This window comes from Lepidochelys kempii, chromosome 2, assembly GCF_965140265.1.
Source record: "Lepidochelys kempii isolate rLepKem1 chromosome 2, rLepKem1.hap2, whole genome shotgun sequence".
Lineage (NCBI taxonomy): Eukaryota > Metazoa > Chordata > Testudines > Cheloniidae > Lepidochelys > Lepidochelys kempii.
Genome location: NC_133257.1, coordinates 179,146,136 through 179,166,431, shown reverse-complemented (window position 1 = coordinate 179,166,431; position 20,296 = coordinate 179,146,136). Strand labels below are relative to the sequence as shown.

Sequence of the window (20,296 nt, the reverse complement as noted above, 5' to 3'; positions counted from 1 at the left end):
TATATAAAATAAAACTTTTTTTGATTAGTAAGTATTTCTAATCTTTGTGTTTGAATTGAAAAAGAAAAAAGTGTCATCCAACCAAACAAAAAGAGAAGCAATAAGGTCAAATATTTTAAATAGTTTCCAATGTCAAAGCAATACATTTATTATTTCAGAATTAAATCTACATTAACAATAATAATAAGCTCTTATATGGCACTTATGAAATGGCTTTGAAAAGGAGGGCATAATTACACACATTATAAAGGTGGGGAAACCAAGCCACAGAGGGATGTGAAGTGATTTGCTCACGTGGCTGCAGGTAAGCGAGAAAACTGAGAATAGAATCCAGATCTTCTGACTCCAGTCCATCAATTTAACCATGGGACCACTGCTCCTTTCACGTAATAGGAGATTAGACATAGCTTTCTGCATGTACGGCATAACTAGCACCAATCAAGCCATGATATGTAGGCTCCAATCCCACGATCGGATCCCTTACAGCCATGCAGAACCACCTTTATTTCAATGGGGGCTCTACATAGGCATAAGAGGCCACCCATGCAGATTAGATTGCAAACTCTTTGGGACAGGAACCCTGCCTTCTGCCTATAAGAAAGGTTTCTATTATATTTAAAAACCATATACAGTAATTTTAAATAATTTCTGAAACTGGTAAGTACTTCACAGCAAAAGAGAAATAATGGTTAACTAAATGAAGATTGTTTCCAGGACAAACCAAGTGTTAATCCATTCCAGTGTACTTCCAACACATTTTTATTTAATATGGTATTAACATTTCTGGGGTGCGGTCAGCTTATTAGCAACACATGAAAAAGCCAAAGCCCCTGCCCTGGAAAGCTTACAGTTGAAGGCCCCAATCCTGCCAACACTTATCCACATGAGTAACTCAACTACTTCAATGAGTAGCTCATGTGCATATAACCGGACTACTCATGTGTAAAGTTATTCCCTGAAACCACTTATGCATGTATTGATACCAAGATATTAAGATACCAAGGAAACAATTCAAATGCAAGAAACTATTACAGACAAACTTGCCTACAGATGGAACATTTTTTTCTCTAAATGCATAAATGATTTGGATGATCAGAGATGATTGTTTAAAAAACACACTTATTATAAACAAGGCTTCAGGTGACAGCTATACAGATTGCATGTCTTTTGTATGACCACAAGATGGCACCAAAAGACAGATATTCCCAGAAAAAGTTTAACTGGAGGCAGAAAATGGAAGTTTTATCAGCAAGTTTTACATGTCAAATGCACTGCAGAGAGAACACTTTCTAACTTAACACACGCTTTGCAATTTCTCCCCCATCAAAATGAGATGATTTCAGTAACACCTGTCAATGTCTATGGATAATTGTTTCTTTGTTCATATAATCTATAAACAAGTCACAAACAAAAGAACTTTAAGTGGTATGAATCATTTGGCTTGTTTGCTTTAATATAAAATTAAGCTGAACTGAAAAATAATGACAAGAGAACTTTAATACAGGGAACTTAGAAATTGTTCCTATTGGTGGCTACATAGAATTGGAAATGATTTTTGCTAATTTACATAATATTAAAGAAAGGCTTGATGGAAAAAAAATAAAGTTATTCTTCAAGTGTTTGTTTTAATTCTTTTAAGTTAAAGTACTTCAAATGTGTGATATTTACTTAACTAGAAAGAAGTGTTAACTTTATTATTCACACCAATATTAAAAGTGGCTACATTTATAGTGAACAATATTGATTGCAAATTTAACCCCTTTCTCTTTGTGAGCAGATTGTGATCATTGAAAATATATTTGTTATTCATAAGTGTTCACTGAGTTCCCTTGGAAAAACACTTTTAAACCTCTCTATTATACGTGGTTTTGTTAAGGCTCCCACAGTGAGTGACAAACTTTTAAGATTAGAGAATAATGAACAATTAACAGTAAACGCGTGTACTTTTGGTACAAGTTTTCAAGTGTTTATTCGTTCAGGATAAATTCCTGGCACTTTCAGAATGTATGATATTTACATATACAAGCTGCTGAATAAGAACAAACTGAATATATTTACAAAAATATGCCCAAATCAGGGTTTAAGAAAGCATACATCCCACTGTTTGGTCCTATATGTTACCTATTGTTGGCCAAACACACTGGAAAAAAAGATGAGGTTTGTAACAAGGAATTAAATTAAAACAGCAGCAAAGAACTGATAGCCATTATAACAAATGATTTCCAGTGGTTCTGAGAACCCCTCAACTCCAAGCAAATCGTGGGTACCCAGCACCTCTGAAAATTAGGCCTTAAATTAATACTTGAGAAATTTAAGATTTCCAAAATAAATGTGAAAATTTTTGCTTACACTGGTTCATTTAAATGGTGCTAAACTTTCCTCAATAATATAAATTTAGTAGAAAAAGTATTAAAGATAGCTTTGAAGTTCAACTAAATTCTATTTGAATGTCAACTGTTTCCTAAAGCATTATATAGGATAGGCAATGTTACATTATTTAGACCCACAATACACACCAATTTAGAATTATTATATTATGGTAGACAATGTCCTTTATGGATTCTTAATACCTGTGTAAACCCACCTGCCTATAGTGAAGAATATTTTTGTGGGGGGAGTCGGGGGAAGAAACATCTACATATTGTGCCGTATTGCTGTTTTGAAATCTCACCCCACCACAACAGACAACCCCTGCCCTGAATAATTTATAGGTGTAAGCCCCAAACACTTACACATGTGCCTACCTTTACGCACATAAATAGTTTCCCCATGAAATGCAAAACAAGTGTTTGCCGGATCAGAGTTGACACAGACAAAGGCTGGGAGAAAAGAAGAATTGCTAACCCCATTTTGCAGATGAAGAAACAGAGACCCCACTGAGGAAAACGTCCCCATACAGGACAGCACATAAGTATGGAGTTTCCCTGAACTGGGGCCAGAGATTAAGTGACTTGTTCCACGTCACATAGGGAGTCTGTAGCAGAGGAGGGAGTTGAACCCAGTCTCCTAAATCTCAAACCAGTGTCCTAATCACAAGGTCAGCCTTCCATTTCCAAAAGTGCAACAGTAACTAATACTGGTGCCAACAGAAAGAACTCCTAATCTAGTGGCTTCAATAAGACAACATTCTTCTCTCAAAAATGTTATACTAATTTAACTGCAATAAAACTATACACACTATTTTACTGACATTTAATAAAATCTATTTCTCTTTTCCTCACAATACAGCCACCTTGAGACTCACTGAACATGAATGTTCTACAAAGCATTTTAGAAGTTTGTAATCCATTGAGCATATTTCTCTTAAAAACAGTTGGTTAATTTATTTAGTTCATTTTCCACACAGCTATAATATTGAATTGTCATCATCACAAAACCAAAAACAATTTAAACTCAATGGGAGCTATGTACGTAGAGAGAAAAAAAAAGTTTCCAAGACAGGGTTTCCCCTGTCCTCTCTCCTTCTGGTTGGGGAAGGTATTTTAGGGCTTTACTTCCCATAAATCCACTTTCTGGCAGCTGGCACTGTCAGTATTTATTTTTCAGCAACAGTAGCAAAATCACTTCCTTGCATTCTCTACAATATCCTTCATTCTTCTCTCTGTTTTGTACTGATAGATCTCTCCAGTTCTTTGTTACAGTATAGCAGTGTTTAAGATGCATATCCCAATATCTCCTGCTTGTATAATGTATCATATTATAATATGGCTGCAATAAAACAAACCAACCTAAACCTTCTCTGCCATTATCACACTAGATACAGGCCTTGACCCAAATTCCTCACTATTACAGAGAAGGGGTGGGCAAAGCTTTGCCACATTGGAATCTTCTTGGTTTCTCACCACTTTATTTGTTTTATGGTGTTTTAATGAAAGACTCCTCAGGAATTTTCTAAATGTTGAATAAGCACACACATGCCTATAGTCAACCCCTGCACTTCTAACTGTGGCAACAGTAAGAGAAGCCTGCTGAAACGTATTCGTTGGTAGCTTGTTCAACGGGATTGAGCAGAGGACTTGTTGATGTTAAAACTGAGTCAATGTAATTCAACTGGATTATTGAACACCACTCTGCGGATCTTGCACTATTAATATATCAGCCTTCTTGGAGAGAGCTCAGAACTCTTCTGTGGAGTGCAGCCACTAAAGAGAATAGACTTGTGTTTTGACCTAATGGAGCCTGTCATGCAATTAGCACTAATCCTAATTACATGTAACCTCAGTCTTTAAACTATGAATAGGAATCCTCAATCATCTGAATAAAGATACCAAAGACTACAGCAACAGCAGTGTCAATGGGATGAAATTTAAACTGATTTTTTCCAGCTACCAAATACTATTTTCACAACAATGAAATGAAAAACACTCTTTCCACACAAAAATCAAAAGTTTCAAAGGGAACAAATTGTTCTTTACAGCTAATTTCTACATGCAAAATGTGGGATATTACCTGTATCTAGATCACATAAAAATAACGTGTAGTTATTTCTCCTTGAAGATACTGAAGAGTTTTAACATTTGCACATGATATTGGACACTACTGCAGTGGATGTGGGGAAGCAACGTGCCCATTTTTTTTTTCCGTATCAAATCAGAGAGGTTAAGTGACAAACCCAAGGTACAGATACACGTTACTAACCCAACCTAATACTGTACATTAAGATTTGTATTTAGCCAGGAATGCAGAATTAGTCAATGTTATATATATGTATAGTGCAAATAAATACTCCTGTTACAAATGGCAATGAGGTGGGTGGATTCAAAGAAGGCAGCAGAGGCTGTGGCCAATAAATAGAGGGCCGTTTCTCCCAAATAAACTATAACTAACAACAACATAACTGTGAATAAATTCCATAGCTTCAAACCCAGGAGGATTCAGGGAGACTATTTCTATTGGATTAAATCTTAACTGTTTTAACTGATGGATTCTGCTGATCACCGGCACACAAACTGCCAACAGCATGATTTAACCTGAAAATCCAAACTTCCCATACTAAGAAGTTAATTATCCTGTTAAACGTATGTATACCTTTCTACACTTCATGTATTTTGATACTTTATGTTTAGATCTCAGGTACAGCTGTTAAATATTTTTATATACATACACTGTATGTTTCTACACACAAATATATGGATTATAAATATGATTTACTTCCATATACTACACAAGTGAATTCTAATTCTCTCTCTCTGACTGAACAAGATGCATATGGTGTTGACTGGGGGAAAAAGCCCATCAGGTGACATATACGTATTAGACTATCTGTTTACTAAGTGAAGAAGACATCACTACTATTAGAGCACTCATCTAAAGAATATCACTACATATATCAAGTATATTCAAAACATCCTACATCCTTGTGAGCAAGTCATAGCTAGAAATTACTTTGGCTTGGCGAATGCTTCAGCCTGTACCCTGTTTAAGGTAAATTACCCAATGCCTGGACACAGATTGCCATAGTACTTGCTCTTACTTCACTTCACTTAAACTGGACCTCTCAGTATTTACTGACTGACATTTTACAGCTTACAAAGCAATCTGCCTTTCTTGTCTGGCACTCTTCTTCTACACAACGCAATGCCAAACAGCTGACTATCTGGTTTCTAAAAATGGACTCTGCTGCAAACAGCATCCTGACAATTTAATAATTTGTCAAAGTAGTCCAGCCAGCGATTATGAAGTACATATTGTAGGGTTCAGAGGTAAAGGTCATCTGCTCACTCAAAAAGCAAAGTTAAACTGCATCTGCTGACACTAAAAAAAAAAAAATCAGACAATTAAAAATAAAAAAAACTGAGACATTCTGTGGCAGACCTGACTTTAACATACAAATTTCACTGCTATGCTGGTAGCAGCAGCTGCAGCTTTATGAGAAGAATGCTATTTCTCCCTTCCCATCTGTGAATTGTTCAAGATCTCTATTCTATTTCTGTATTAGAGATTGCCATAAATTGGAAGTGAAACAGAATTTAGAATAACTTGTTTGTGATGTGTCAAGCAGTGGAGACTATGAATGCTGCCCTGGAATTCTAGTACTGAAAAAATTAGTTTAGGGGTTTAAACTAAGAGTTTGCCAATATGCCAAAGACTTTTCGCTATTGTTACGACATGCAAGATAAAGGGCCTAGTGTTCAAACTTGGGCACCTAAATTAGATGCTCTTTAAAAAATACTATATCATACATATATGCTTAGAAAATGTATTGGGGACATCCATGTTTGAAAATTATTCCTTGTACCTCCAGCCTCTCTAACAACAGAAATCTATGCCTAATTTTTTAAAAAGTGACTAGCAATTTTGAGTGCTCAACTTAAGACATCCTAAGAAAGATTTTCATTTCCAGAAAGAACTCAGCACCCTTAGCCTAAAAATTACATTCCTTTAAAAGGTGTTTCCTGTTGGGCACCCAAAAATTGTGGCACTCAAAATCGCTAGTCACTCTGAAAAATGTAAGCCCTAGAATTAAGTGCCTGATCCTATGAGGTGATGAACACCCTTATTTCTTACTGATTTCAAGAGGCTTGAGCATCAGCTGGAATGTGCTAAGTGTCCACACCATCTAGTAAGATAGGCCCACAAAATCTTAATTAACAAACATACCTAAATTGATCCCGTGTAACAGTGGAAGGCATCAGTAACTAACCAATATCCTAGCAATATCCTGAAAAGTGCCTTCACTAATCACTTTTTGATATTGGTCAAAGCACGAAGTGTAAAGTGTCATCAATGGCTTTACCAAGAGAAAGAGTTCAGAAGAGCAGAGCTATTTAAAGTATCTTTGAACAAGAGATAATATCCAATAACTTGATTTTGGAACTTACATATCTTTTATCTTCCTTCCCAGTTCATTTTGCCTGTAATGCTCCAAATACAGGGGATACTTGTTTTGTTCACCTAACCAATAGGTTAGTAAATGCCAGCATTCTAAGGGTGAAGTGAAGAATACCTTTATTTCAGCTTTACCACCCTCATTAGCTAGCTTTCACCCTGTTATTTTTAAAGATTAGACCTTTTTTTCAGGCAGAAGTTTACTGCCTCCAATAGCACAGTATTTGTCTCTTCCCCATGCCTTGAAACTCTACTGCCTGCTCTGGCCAGGGATGCCCTGTTATTTACAATATATTATTAATTATTATTATTATTATTATTATTATTTCAGGGTTACCATCATCTGCCAAGTGCTCCATTCAAAATGGTACTGTACTTAATTGCAGAGTTAAGAAAGGACAATGTATTTAGTACCGTAGCCATTGCCTCTAGTTGAGCTCGTATCAGTGCACTTCCATAATACACCTACTCTTTTCAGGAGAAGAAAAAACATTTATTTCTAAAAAGCTGGTCCTGGCCGACAATATAGGGCAATTATTTTATCCACATTTTCAATAATTTTGCATTTCTTATTCAGACGAATGGATTTAACAGTGCAGGATATATATTATATATATTTTACAATTTGTGTAAGTAAAAGGTTGTTTTTGCATTTTAATTTGACCACAGCACAATGTTTTTTCTTTTAAAAACCTCTGAAGTGTCTACAGAACATATTAAGTTTAGTAGCTTTGCAGAGCTTGTACAACATAAATAAATTTTTTCAATGTCTGATCACTTTAATGGCTCCTAAAGGAGCCATTGTTGTTTATTGAGTACAATGGTGTTTTTAAAATATATTCACCCACAGAACCACACAGATTCCGAAGATCCACTCAATGCTGGGATCAAGATTTTATAATTATATACCCTTACACCCAGCACACTACTTAGGCTATGGCTACACTTGCAGATGTAGAGCGCCGGGAGTTAAACCAGCCCTCAGAGACAGCAGCAGGGAAAGCACTAGCATATGTTCACACTGTTCGCTGCAAGCGCAGTGGCCTGGCCACATTAGCAGCTCTTGCAACGCCACAGAGAGCAGTGCATTGTGGTAGCTATCCCAGTGTGCAAGTGGCTGCAGCATGCTTTTCAAATGGATGGGTGGAGTGTGACAGGGAGTGTGTTGTGTGTATGTGGGGGGAGAGACTATGTTTTGGGGGGCAGAGTGTGTCAGCATGCTGTCTTGTAAGTTCAGACAGCAGCGGGGGGGAAGGAGGAAACCCCGAAATCAGCCCCCACCCCTACCCCTCCCTCTCTCTCTCACACAAATGCCTGCCTCTGCAGCAGGAGCATTCCACAGTAATGGTTTGCTTTGTGTCCCGGCTGCCAGAAACGGAGCTTTGAAAGGGAATATCCGCATGCCTGCAGCCCAGTTCAAAACATTGACCAGAGTGGCCACTTGACTTCAAGGAATTATGGGACGTTTCCGGAGGCCAATCACAGTGCAGTAATGCAACACGTCACCCACACTGACACCCCGGTGCTCCAGCCCGGGCACAGCAAGCTCTATGCTTCTCATGGAGGCGGATATCCAGGAGTGCTCCAGCTGCAGAGTCCAGGCGCTCTAAGTGCGTTGCCAGTGTGAACACCTCTGAGTTAGGGTGCCCAGGGCTGATTTAACGTGCTCTAACTTGCAAGTGTAGCCAAGCCCTTAGATGTTTTTTCATGTCTATAATTTGGCCACAATATTCACATAATGGATAATAGCAGCTCCTTGGACATTATGAGATATTATAAGCCATATCCTTTATGAAGGACTGATTTGTCTCAAAGCAAATAGCATTGAGGAGGAGGTAATTAATAAACATAGGCCCTGATTCAGGGTATTAAGTGCAACACTAAAGCAGGTATATTAAAATTAACAAAAGGGGATGCAATAAAACGCATGTTTAAGTGCTTTCTAGACTAGGGGCCGCAAACGCTACTAAAATAGTATATAGTGGGATAGACCAATGCAAGCAAAACATTCAAGGAAAAAACAAACAAAATAATTACATATTTGTTCAATAACTGTTGTTTTTCAAGATATGTTGCATATGTCCATTCTACTTTAGGTGTGTGTATGCCAGAGGACCCAAAGCCAGAGGTCTTTTTCTCATAGTGGTATCCATCAGGCGGTGCATGCACCCTGTGCACATTTGTGTTGCTAGCTGAGGGTATAAAGAGATGGAGCCACCTTGACCCCACCCTCCATTTCCTTCACACCCAAAACCTGTATTTTTTGAGACTCCAGCATAGAGGGGAAGGAGAGTGGGTCATGGAGGGGTCATGCAACATCTCAAAGCACAACCGTTATCGAATAGTTATGTAACTTTTTTCTTCTTTGAGTGCTTGCACATGTCCATTCCACATCAGGTGACTCACAAGCAGTTCCACATGGAGGAAGGTATCAGAGTCTACATAAACAAGGACCACTCTCCTAAATCTAGCATCATCCCTTGAGGCCTGGGACAGAACATAATGAGTGGTGAAGGTATGAACAAAGAAACAAGTCACAGCCCTGAAAATGTCACGAAGGAGTATGTGACATAAGAAAGCAGTCAAGGCTGCTTGTGCTCTCGTAAAGTGTGCTAAAACTCTTTGAGGCGGTAGAACCTTAGCCAGATAACCCAGATGGATATAGTTGAGCCTCCACACAGCGATCGGTTGTCCCTTCATCCTGTCAGCAAAGGAGACAAATGGTTATGGAGACACTTGAAACTGCTTAATCCTGACCTGTTAAAAGGCTAATGCCCTCTGGACATCCAAAGTATGGCATTTTTACTCCTCTTTATGAGAGTGAGGTTTCAGGGGAAAAAAAAGTTAGTAACTATATAGGCTGATTTGGATGAAAAGTCAAACACTACTTTAGTGAGAAATGTAGGGTGTGGACACAAACTAACTGTATTTTTATTTTTAAAAACCGTATATGCAACCAAAGCTGGAAATTCTGCTGCTCCTGGCCAAAATAATAGCCACTGGGAATGCCACGTTCTTTGAGACATGAAAAATGGTGCAAGTATCTAAAAGCTTAAAAAAGGGGGCCCCATTAAAACTCCAGTACCAAATTTAGATCCTGGGATGGTATGGTCTTTTATAGGAAGGAAGAGCCTGTCCAATCCTTTTAAGAATCTAACAGTCATAGGGCTGGAAAAAACAGACCTTCCTTCTATAGGAGGATGAAATGCTGAGAAAGCTGCCAGATTAACTTTCAGGGAACTGGCAGAGTTCTTTTTTCCTTCAGATGAAGCAGGTAGACCAGAATACACTGTATGGGAGCCTGTGAAGGAGAGTTACTTTTCTACTGAGATCACAGAGAACCTCCTCCATTTTCTAAGCTAAGCATTCATGCTAGTTAAGAGAACATTCTAAACTTCAAGGAAACAGCTTCCTGGGGAGTTAGCCACTGAGCAACCAAGAGTCAGCAGTATTCTGGACTCCACTTTAGCATCATCTGGCAATTTGACCATAAATTTCAAGATGGAAGCCCAGTTAGAGTAGTCAAAGTGAGCCAACAAAGCTTGATGGTTTGCAATTTTAAACTGCAATCCTGATGAAGAATACATCTTTCTCCCAAACAAATCCAATTTCTTTGCATCTTTGTATTTGGGAGCAGATATAGGTCATCCCCATTTCACCTTTTCATTCACAGCAGTCATTACCAGAGGCCCTCAGATTGGTTGCAAATAAAAACACCCATGCTTCTGGGAAGGAAACGGATATCTTTTCTCAGTCCTTTTAGCAGTGGGCATCAGAGAGGAGGAAGTTTGCCAAAGGTTTTTGTAAGGCTCCAAGATGACCTTCTAATAGGTAAAGCCACTGTAGCAGGTCCTGCAGTATGCAGAATATCCACTAACTTGTGTGAATTATCCTGAACTTGTTTCACCTGTAAACCCAGGGACGTGGCTACCCTACTTAAAGTTCCTGATATGTCTTATAGTCATGAGGAATTGGGAAGGATGATTCAGAGATGATGACCTCATGCAGGGAAGCTAAGGAAGTGTTGAGCTTCCTTAATCTGCATTAATCTGTTCTGTTGACCACTGAACCTCTGTACCAGAAGGGGCAGGCACAGGAGGAATAAGGTTCGTTGCTTGCGGAGTACCAGGACACATACCACGTGCCTTGACAGTGACTTTGACTTAGAAGTGCAGCTGCTAGGAGAAGAGGATTTAAGAGGGTGTGGGGGAACCTGGCCACTGTTGTACCTCATATGATACCAGAGCCCAGCCTCAAGACATCGTCTCCCTGAACCTGCTTCTATGACAAATGACTGTGCTGAGAACTTGACTTATGCAAGGATGAATGGGGAGAAGCATAAAACCTTCTGTAATGAATGTAAGATGCCATCTTTGATTCTAAGTAGTAAACAGTCTGAAGGACAAGGTGGTGTGGCTCTGGGGAGAGTAGCAGAAGACCAGGACCTGGTCTGACAGGAATTAGATGGTATTGCAGGAAGCACTGGTGGCTTTGCTGTTGAAGGTACCAAATGTCTGCCCTGTTGCACTGAAGAGTTGGTGAGGCCTCATCTGGAGTACTGTGTCCAGTTTTGGGCCCCACACTACAAGAAGGATGTGGATAAATTGGAGAGAGTCCAGCGAAGGGCAACAAAAATGATTAGGGGTCTGGAACACATGACTTATGAGGAGAGGCTGAGGGAGCTGGGATTGTTTAGCCTGCAGAAGAGAAGAATGAGGGGGGATTTGATAGCTGCTTTCAACTACCTGAAAGGGGGTTCCAAAGAGGATGGCTCTAGACTGTTCTCAATGGTAGCAGATGACAGAACGAGGAGTAATGGTCTCAAGTTGCAGTGGGGGAGGTTTAGATTGGATATTAGGAAAAACTTTTTCATTAAGAGGGTGGTGAAACACTGGAATGCGTTACCTAGGGAGGTGGTAGAATCTCCTTCCTTAGAAGTTTTTAAGGTCAGGCTTGACAAAGCCCTGGCTGGGATGATTTAACTGGGAATTGGTCCTGCTTCGAGCAGGGGGTTGGACTAGATGACCTTCTGGGGTCCCTTCCAACCCTGATATTCTATGATTCTAAGAGCATCTGGTCCCCCAAAACACCAACAAGTGCCCAGTTTATAACAGCACTGAGTGAATAGGTGCAGAGGATGATCCTGGGACCAGGGCTCAGATAGCAGGAATTGTTGGTCCCTGAACCTCATCCTGCATTAGTGGTGAGTCCATAAATGATAGGCAAAGGAAGCCCCTGACTGCCGCAAATGTCTCAGGCATCTTTGGTACAGAGAATTTAAGATGCATTATAGATGACATTGATGCCACAGGACAGTGGTTCTCAACCAGGGGTCCAGGGCCCATGGTGAGCGGGGGGGGGGGGGGGGGGGCGCGCAAGCAGGTTTCAGGGTGTCCGCCAAAATAAACGAGAGAGCAGGGCTGGTGGTAGACTCACTGGGGCCTAGAGCTGAAGCCCAAGCCCCACTGCCCTGGGCTGAAGCCAAAGCTTGAGCAACTTAGCTTTGTGGGCCACCTGTGGCATGGAGCCCCAGACAATTGCCCTGCTTGCTATTCCCTAATGCCAGCCATGACTTTTAATCTACTGGATATGCAGAAAAAGAGTTGTTGTGGACCAGGCGGGCCGTGGAGTTTTTATAGCATGTTGCGGGGTGGGGATGGGGGGGCCTCAGAAAGAAAAAGGCTGAGAACCCCTGCCACAGGAGGTCCCAGCAATGGAGTCAGTCTCCACAGTATCTCATGTAGCAGTGGAATGAATGATTCTACATCATAGACAATGAATGTGGTACCAGGGAGCACCTATCTGGAGTTGGCTTAGCTCAAAACTTGGTATCAATCTTCTTGTCTGATTCTGTCAGAGGCTTAGCATTCAAAGAAGAGGGCCTCTTCTGGTTAGAAGAGGGCCTCTTCTGGTTAGAAGAGGTTGAAGCGTTCAACTACTGCTGCTGCTTGTGCGGTAACAGAGACAGAGAATCGTATCTTCTCAACAACACAGAGATGTCACCAAACCTGGTGGTATGCTCAGAGATGGAGTAGAGTCTGAACCCCTGTGTACCAACACCTAGGTGCCAAGGATGGGCACCAACCTGCCTTCAGTAGGATGTGTTAGTCAAATGTCCCTCCACTTCTTAGTCCTTAACCCCTCCTACAGATAGGGCACTTATGCCTCACAGGTCCTTCTCCAGACACTTAAAACAGCGGGAGTGAGGATCACTGACAGGTACAGATTTGTTACATTCAGAACAGAGCTTAAAACCCGGGGTCTTAGGCATGCCCCAGTTCAAGCTTAAAGCTCAAACAAAATGAAACAAAAATGTTCCTAAAATGAGTACCAATACAACAACAAAATCTAGAAACATTTTATCTAAAGGCAAAACGGGAAAGAGTACAACAAGGACACATGCTCCAACTACCGTCCGCAGATAGTGAGAAGGAACTGAGAGTGTTCAGGACAATTCACTCATTTATGCCCTTGGCTAGCAGCATGACCATACACAGGGCATGCGATCTGCCCCACCGGTATGATTATGGGAAAAGTATCTGGCTTCGGCTCACTGGCTTGCAGACACCTTAAATAGGTGCAAGCATTCAAATGGTAAACAGCCTTCACTCTTTCTGAAATGACTATATGAATAATCAGGCTTGGCAGAATTGGATTTTTATGATTTTATAATTTATAATATTAGGCATTTTTGTATTTTTTTATCAATTTAAATTTTCACAGCTGTGCAATATTATGGGTTGTAAGCATTTTTTTCTATTTTCATCTATTTAAATGTTCACAGTTGAGGGAAATGATGAATGGGTAGTCAATGGGTAGTCAGTCAATGGGTAGGAGTCAGACAATAATTATTTAATGACAGCAGACACAGATTCAAAAAGTTAAAACTTTATAACCATTAAAACACAAATTGTCCGAATTAGATGTTAAAATATACAAAATACATGGCCTGAAATCAAAATCTAATAGGTTCTCAAGCAACATTTTTCTTACTTTGCCTACCTGTAAATTTCAATTCTCTATGGAAATATTTTCATTTTGTGTGTGTATGGTGAAAACAACATTTATCCACATTTACTGATAGAAATCTAATCCTTTCAAGACTATGTATAATGTAACTAGAAGAGAATGAAAAAAGTGGGCGTACTCTATGTAGAGTCCTTCCTCAATAGCTGGATCTCTGCTCAAATGATCAGTAGTGAAACAGTTAAAAATGTTAGCATATAAACTATTATTAGGTACCAGAGTTAAAATCCTGCAGGGATGGATGGGGGCAGTTCATGATTTTCAAAGCTATTATTTCAAGATGCTACTCAGACAGGTGACACCGCAGTTGGTCATATTAAAATGGTTTTCTTCACATCTGAAAGGCTAGATTTGGGGGGTGGGGGTAAACGAAAGGGTAGTCCCATTAGTTTCAGCAGAACCTAATAGTGTTGGTATTGCATGCCATCTCCGCTCTAACCCAATTGTGTAGAGGCCTGTCTGTTCAGATCTCATTACAGATCTGGGTATGATTGTGCAAAGACTAAGTGCACAATGTGACTGCACTTTTTATACTGGGCCACAATCTTAAGTTTAATTACAGGGTTTTAAAAAAATAAATATTCTAATAGAATAAAATTACAAATTTCTAGGTTTTTTTATTATTATAATGTTAAATATCATACACTAAGATATCAGTTAAAGTTTTCCTGAAGAGGAAAGTTTTTTCTCAGCAAAAAACGAATAGGAAGAGTGGGGAAATGGGCATGCATTAGGAATCAGTATACCATCTCCCAGAGGGCAAAATATAAAACAGCCTGTCAAGTAATCAAAGATAACCAAAGAGATGTGTTAAATCCCTGATGTTTTTTTCCGTTCAGCATCAGATGAATCCAAGTTATTTTACCACCTGACAGAGCTTCCTGATTTGATGAATTCTTAGTTTCTCTCTCCACATCATCATTACCACCACTCAAAGGCTTGACAACTTCGTTGCCGGGAGAGACATCCATTGATGTGCATTATCTAAAGCAGTGGTTTCTAATTAGTGGGTTGTGACCAGTGGGTCACATGAAGGTTCTAGATGGTTTGTGGGCCCAGTGTAGAGGGGAGACCAAGGAGGGCAGGGGGAAGAGAGGGTTGGAGACCAAGCCCACCTCACACACTGACCATGCTGGGCTGGGCCTGGCTCCGGCTCCCCGTTCTGGGCGTTGTGACAGGGAGCACAGGATTGCAGCGCCATTCACTTGAACTTGGCTGGAAGGGCATCCATGTCAAACCTGCAGTGACACTATGACCCTATGCGCTAAGTTGCAATTCCTGAGTGGGAAGCCAGACCCAGCCCTGTGGAACACGAGCTGCCATTGCACGCTAAGTGCGGAGGGGGCTCATTCTCCAAGCCCTCCACACCACCAACCTTCACTCTGCACCAACCTGGGATTAAGGTTGCATTGCTAGGGTAGAGAGTGCCATTTGGAAATCACTATTCTAAAGTGCAATGCCAGCTCTGGCCAGCCAGCTAAAGCTGGCTTAACCATTCACATCATAGCAATTTTATTTATTTTAAATAATAACTAGTAGTAATACATTGTACTGCGGATGGAAAAGAGGTTATTAGCAGCACTGGAATTGCTGTGTCATCTGGCAAAGCAGATACAGTTCATTCGGTTTGATTAATCTAAAACTGTCAATGTTCATTTTTTTAATTCAAAAGAAAGGGTCACAATAAATGGCTACATGAATGTAACTAATATCACCACATGTTGCATTGTTAATATTTTTTTTTCCTGTTTTACCCTAAAATGTACACTGAATGATATAGGGTCAATTCTGGAATTTATGGACAATGAAGTTGGGAGTCAAAACTACATTATTTGGTAGGTGAGGAATGAAACATCTTAGTATTAACTTTAGAAAGACCAAATTGCCTGGAACCAAGGGCTACAAAAGAGACAAAAAGTCAATCCTTGACACACAAAGTTTACCACTAAGGGGCCTAAATTCTCTCTCACAAGTGATTACGTACTCCATTAAAGCACAAAAATGAAAACCCAAGATTGACTTAAAGGACAAATGTACTATGACCCAGTTTGGCATATGTTGTTTTTATTCATAAGGGAAAGGGACAGAGCCAGAAAATATATACCACAGAAGGTAACACTATGAGCCAAATTCATTTTTCATGTGAAAGGGTTGGAGGTATGAAAAGAAATTGGCCCATGAAGTCCAATTATTCTCATCAACATTTTGTCAGAACACAAAACTATTTTTATTATTATTTCTCTTAGTCCTGGCTTTTAAATAATTAAAATGTCCTTCACATTTAAAAAAGTGCTAATTTTTCCCTCCATGACTTAACCTTATGGTTTTTTTGTTTTTGTTTTTCTGAAAGAATGGATAAAGAGAAGGAAAAAATAGCTTCTCTCTTCTAGGTTTTCAAATAGATACATTTAGTAAGTGGGGTTTTTTTAATATATTTATATTTATTCATTTTAACAGAGGAATCCATAAATATAAGAGGAAGGGAAGACAAGATGTAAAAAGTCATCTATAATATTGAGATAGCTTACCTTTTTTCCTCCCGTTACAAACTGTTTGCAATGGGATCTTACAAACTGAGGGTGGACAGCAACAATCTGTGTTTAAAGGGGGAGAAAAAGTATAATGGCTGAAGTATTTGTTTATTTGTTAAATTGCAACACTGATGCTGTATCAACTGTCACACTATGCAACCTTTACCCATTATGGATTGTTACAGCTGTACCTCTTTTCCTAGGTAGAGAGATGAAAAATGGGTCTTTCTGCATTAAGATGGCTTGGTAGCTCCCAAGAGGCCAGAACTCAGTATTGTTGGAAAAATGTTATCACGGTTCTCTTCCATAAAAGAAAATCATACACCAAAAGAACTGCCCTCTTTCCCACCAAGAAAAAGCCACCTAGCTCTTCACACAACTCTATTATTGCTATTCTCTGACGACAGCCAATTGGTCTACGATAAGAGGGGCATAACTGATGTTTTCCCTTACTACAGAGGGATCACCATTGGAACACTATCACCCACCACTTGATTCCAGGATAGATTTAAGATTCTAATCCATTCAAAAATACTGACCTAGCACTTATCAGAACCATCAAGATTTATAATCACAGATCTACAAAGAGAGGAATAGGCTAAGACAGGAAACAACTGAAACCTTACAATTTCCCCCTCATGCTTTGCTTTTTGTATTTTAAAAACATCAATAATACTCTAGACTGTACAAAATCTAGATCAGCTTTTCCCCAACCTAACCAGCTCAAAAGCTTTTGGACTGGGATAGATGACTATTTTCTAGAGATTTAAATAACATTAAGGCAAAGAACTAGTATTTTTTAGCAACAGAATCAGTGTAACCCTTATTTTATTAAAAGCAACAATAATGTACTTGTTAAGGATTAAATAAGTACTTACTTTGATAGGACAGTCAAATGTTTCATGAAATTCTTCTCCTGAATACAATCCAAATACCTGCACCTAAAGAGACAGTTAAAATCAAATCACATAATAATCACTCTGAAACGCTGGGAGGTGAATGAAAATGCTAATCCCTAACATGCTTATTAAAACAATGCAGTACACTTAACAATTCAGGGTTATCTGAAACTTCCTTGGATTCCATTAAGGTATTTTATGAAACTAAACAGTACCAGAATGCTTCTTTGCAATTAGGTTTTACAAGCACCACAAGAAATAAGAGTTCTTTTTGCTTTAGGCTGATCACTTCTGTTAAAACAGATACTAATCTAATAGATATGAAAAGCATTCACATATTCTTAATAAAACTCAATGGAACATATATTAAAAGCTTTTCTTTTCTGAAAAGCTAAGTGCATTTTTTTAAAAAAAAAGGTTAATACAATTCAGCTTCAGAGATGCTTCTTAGAATCCTTCAAGTCTTAAAAATCTCCTCCAGACTATAAAGCAAAACTAGCATGAAATCTAAGGCCTAGTGTACACTAGAGAGTTAGGTTGACATAAGGCAACTTATGTCAACCTAACTCTGTAAGCGTCTACACGACAACGTTGCTCCCACTGATGTAAGTTGCCCACTACACCGACCTAATAACTCCACCTCTGCAAGAGGCATAGCGCTTAGGTCGATGTCGTTCGGTCAACACAACGCCCATGTAAACACTGCATTGCTTACCATTGACTGTTGCAGCCTTTAACAGCCCAAGCTGTCAGCCCTGCCACCCTGGGCAGCCCGGCTCCGGAGGTCATCCCAGGGCAACATGGCTGACAGGCCCAGCACTCCAGGGTGGCAGGGCTCCAGCAGACTGCTTGGGCTGTCAGCCCACACAATGCCCCCCTTAAGTTGGTGCAAGCGCTCCTGCTGAGGATGTGCACTGCCAGCAGAAGGAGGGTAGCGTGAACATGAACAGTTGATTTAATTACTGTGGTGGTTGTAGGTCAACCAAACTTAAGTCAACCTAATTGTGTAGTTTAGACATGCCCTAAACACCACAATTTTCATGGTCTTTCCTAAAAGCATCCAGCAGCACAATGCTTTTTCTCCTTACACTTAGGAATTCCTTCTGTGAAAAGTTACCTCTCCTCTTCTAGTGTGCTGAAGTAACTGTTGATAAATGCTATTTAATAGTCACCACTGCAGTTGCAACTATATACAATAAATGTTCTCCTTCAATCAGAGCCAAGCACACTAAATACAGCGGCAACAAACAAAACTACATTCATAACAGTAAAGATGTTTGATAGGTTTTAAAAACAGAAAAATGTTTTCTTCTCTTTAAATAGATGAGAATAATCAAAGCCATGAATGCAACATAAATGATTTTTTTAATGAAGAAAGAACAAAACAGCAAGATAAAAGATTTATCTGAATAATTGTGTCAATGACCATGTGAATGAAAGTGAAAAATATTCCTGGAGAAATGTGGATAAAGACAACACAAAATGGAATGAATGGAAAATGAAAACATTTCAAAAACATTATCTTAAGTCCGTGTAAGTGGTACTATCCCAGCCTCTCTAGAGAAAGAGAAGAAAGGTGCATGTGTACTTGGGGATGCTTATTTGTTAGTCTCTAAGGTGTCACAAGTACTCCTTTTCTTTTTGCGGGTAAAGACTAACACGGCTGCTACTCTGAAACCTGTATTTAGTCTCTGTAGAGTTGGGGGCCAGAAGCTGTAACGGAGTCTCCTCTGTGCTTCTATCAAGCATTATACACACTTGAGAGACCCATACATTTCAAGTGGAGGGATGAAGGAGATGCTCAGGACACATATACCAACAGCAGAATGAGCCTCTGAGCTCTCCAGTAAAAATATATTTATCACTCTGTTCAAGAGATGCTCTTCTGGACCATGGCATTTTCTTATACACTGTTTGGGCTAATTAACTTAGTCCAAGTTTATTTAGCTCACGATGTGGTTATCTTGCAAACAGGGAGCAAACAACAGCAATATTTAACAATCACTGTGTAGGCAAATGAGCAGCAACAGCGTACATACAGACTTGGACATCAGACCCTAGTTTTCCAAGACACATAACCCTATCAGCAGATTTTATTCTGCATTTTCAAGGAAATGGACTCAATTCTCTCACTGGCTTTTTCCAATTCCATCTTTTATGACTATTGTTGCCCCTTAGGAATCTTTCAGAAAAAAGTAATAGGATTTTTAGAATAAAGCTGGACAGCCACCAGTGACGGGCCAAAGGAACTTCAGTTCAGTATGTCCCCAGGAAGATCTACTCATGCTACGAGACAACACTAAGAGCTAGAGGTGTGATTCCCTCGCTCCTGTACATACACTTGAGCTAGCTCTCATCAAGATAGCATGAATATAAAAAACAGCACAGCTGCAATAGTACAGTCAGCAGCAGCAGGGGCAAGGCTGAGCCATGCAGAGAACATATCCGCCGATTTCAGGGGAGGTTGTACTTGGCACAGCTCAGCCGTGCCTGCGCTCTTCTACCCGTGCTACTGCGGCTATGCTGCTATTTATTCATGCACTAGCTCAATGAGAGCTAGCGTAAGCACATGTACACAAGCAGGGGAATTATACCTCCGGCTTGTAGTGCAGACATAGCCTCAGATATTACAGTGATAAGGTCCCTAGAGAGTACCTGGAAATAGAGCATGAGAGTACACATAGCACTCACTACATTGGGTCTGAGTATCAGTTCCATTGCGAACTGAACCTCAGCTATATTGTGTTTGTGCACCCATATGCAGTCAACTGTGCTTTAAATAATTGCAAGATGGGTTGAACACAGTGCCATATGAACCAGTAGTTGGCTGAGGAGCTAAGTAGACCTTGATTTAATTGTACATTTAACAGACTAAGTGAACTAATGGCATCTCATCCTCTCCCTACCCAACTTGTCTCCTGTTTCCTCAGCAGAGTTGCCAAGTCAGTGCATTACTCATTACTGCATATGCAGTCTATAATAACCAGCCTTAAAGAGTGTGTCACATATTAA

General features: G+C 39.7%; 1 protein-coding gene across 6 annotated transcripts in view; it reads right to left on the bottom strand.

Annotated features, from left to right (window-relative positions):
* VPS41 (VPS41 subunit of HOPS complex) overlaps positions 1 to 20,296 on the bottom strand; it is a 171,768-nt gene that overhangs the window by 88,654 nt on the left and 62,818 nt on the right. For all 6 annotated transcript variants that reach the window (XM_073332850.1, XM_073332853.1, XM_073332854.1 and 3 more), the window contains 2 exons: positions 17,264 to 17,326; positions 16,383 to 16,448 (listed from right to left, as the gene is read on the bottom strand). In XM_073332850.1, the coding sequence (XP_073188951.1) occupies positions 16,383 to 16,448; positions 17,264 to 17,326 (129 nt within the window). The remainder of the gene's footprint in view (positions 1 to 16,382; positions 16,449 to 17,263; positions 17,327 to 20,296) is intronic.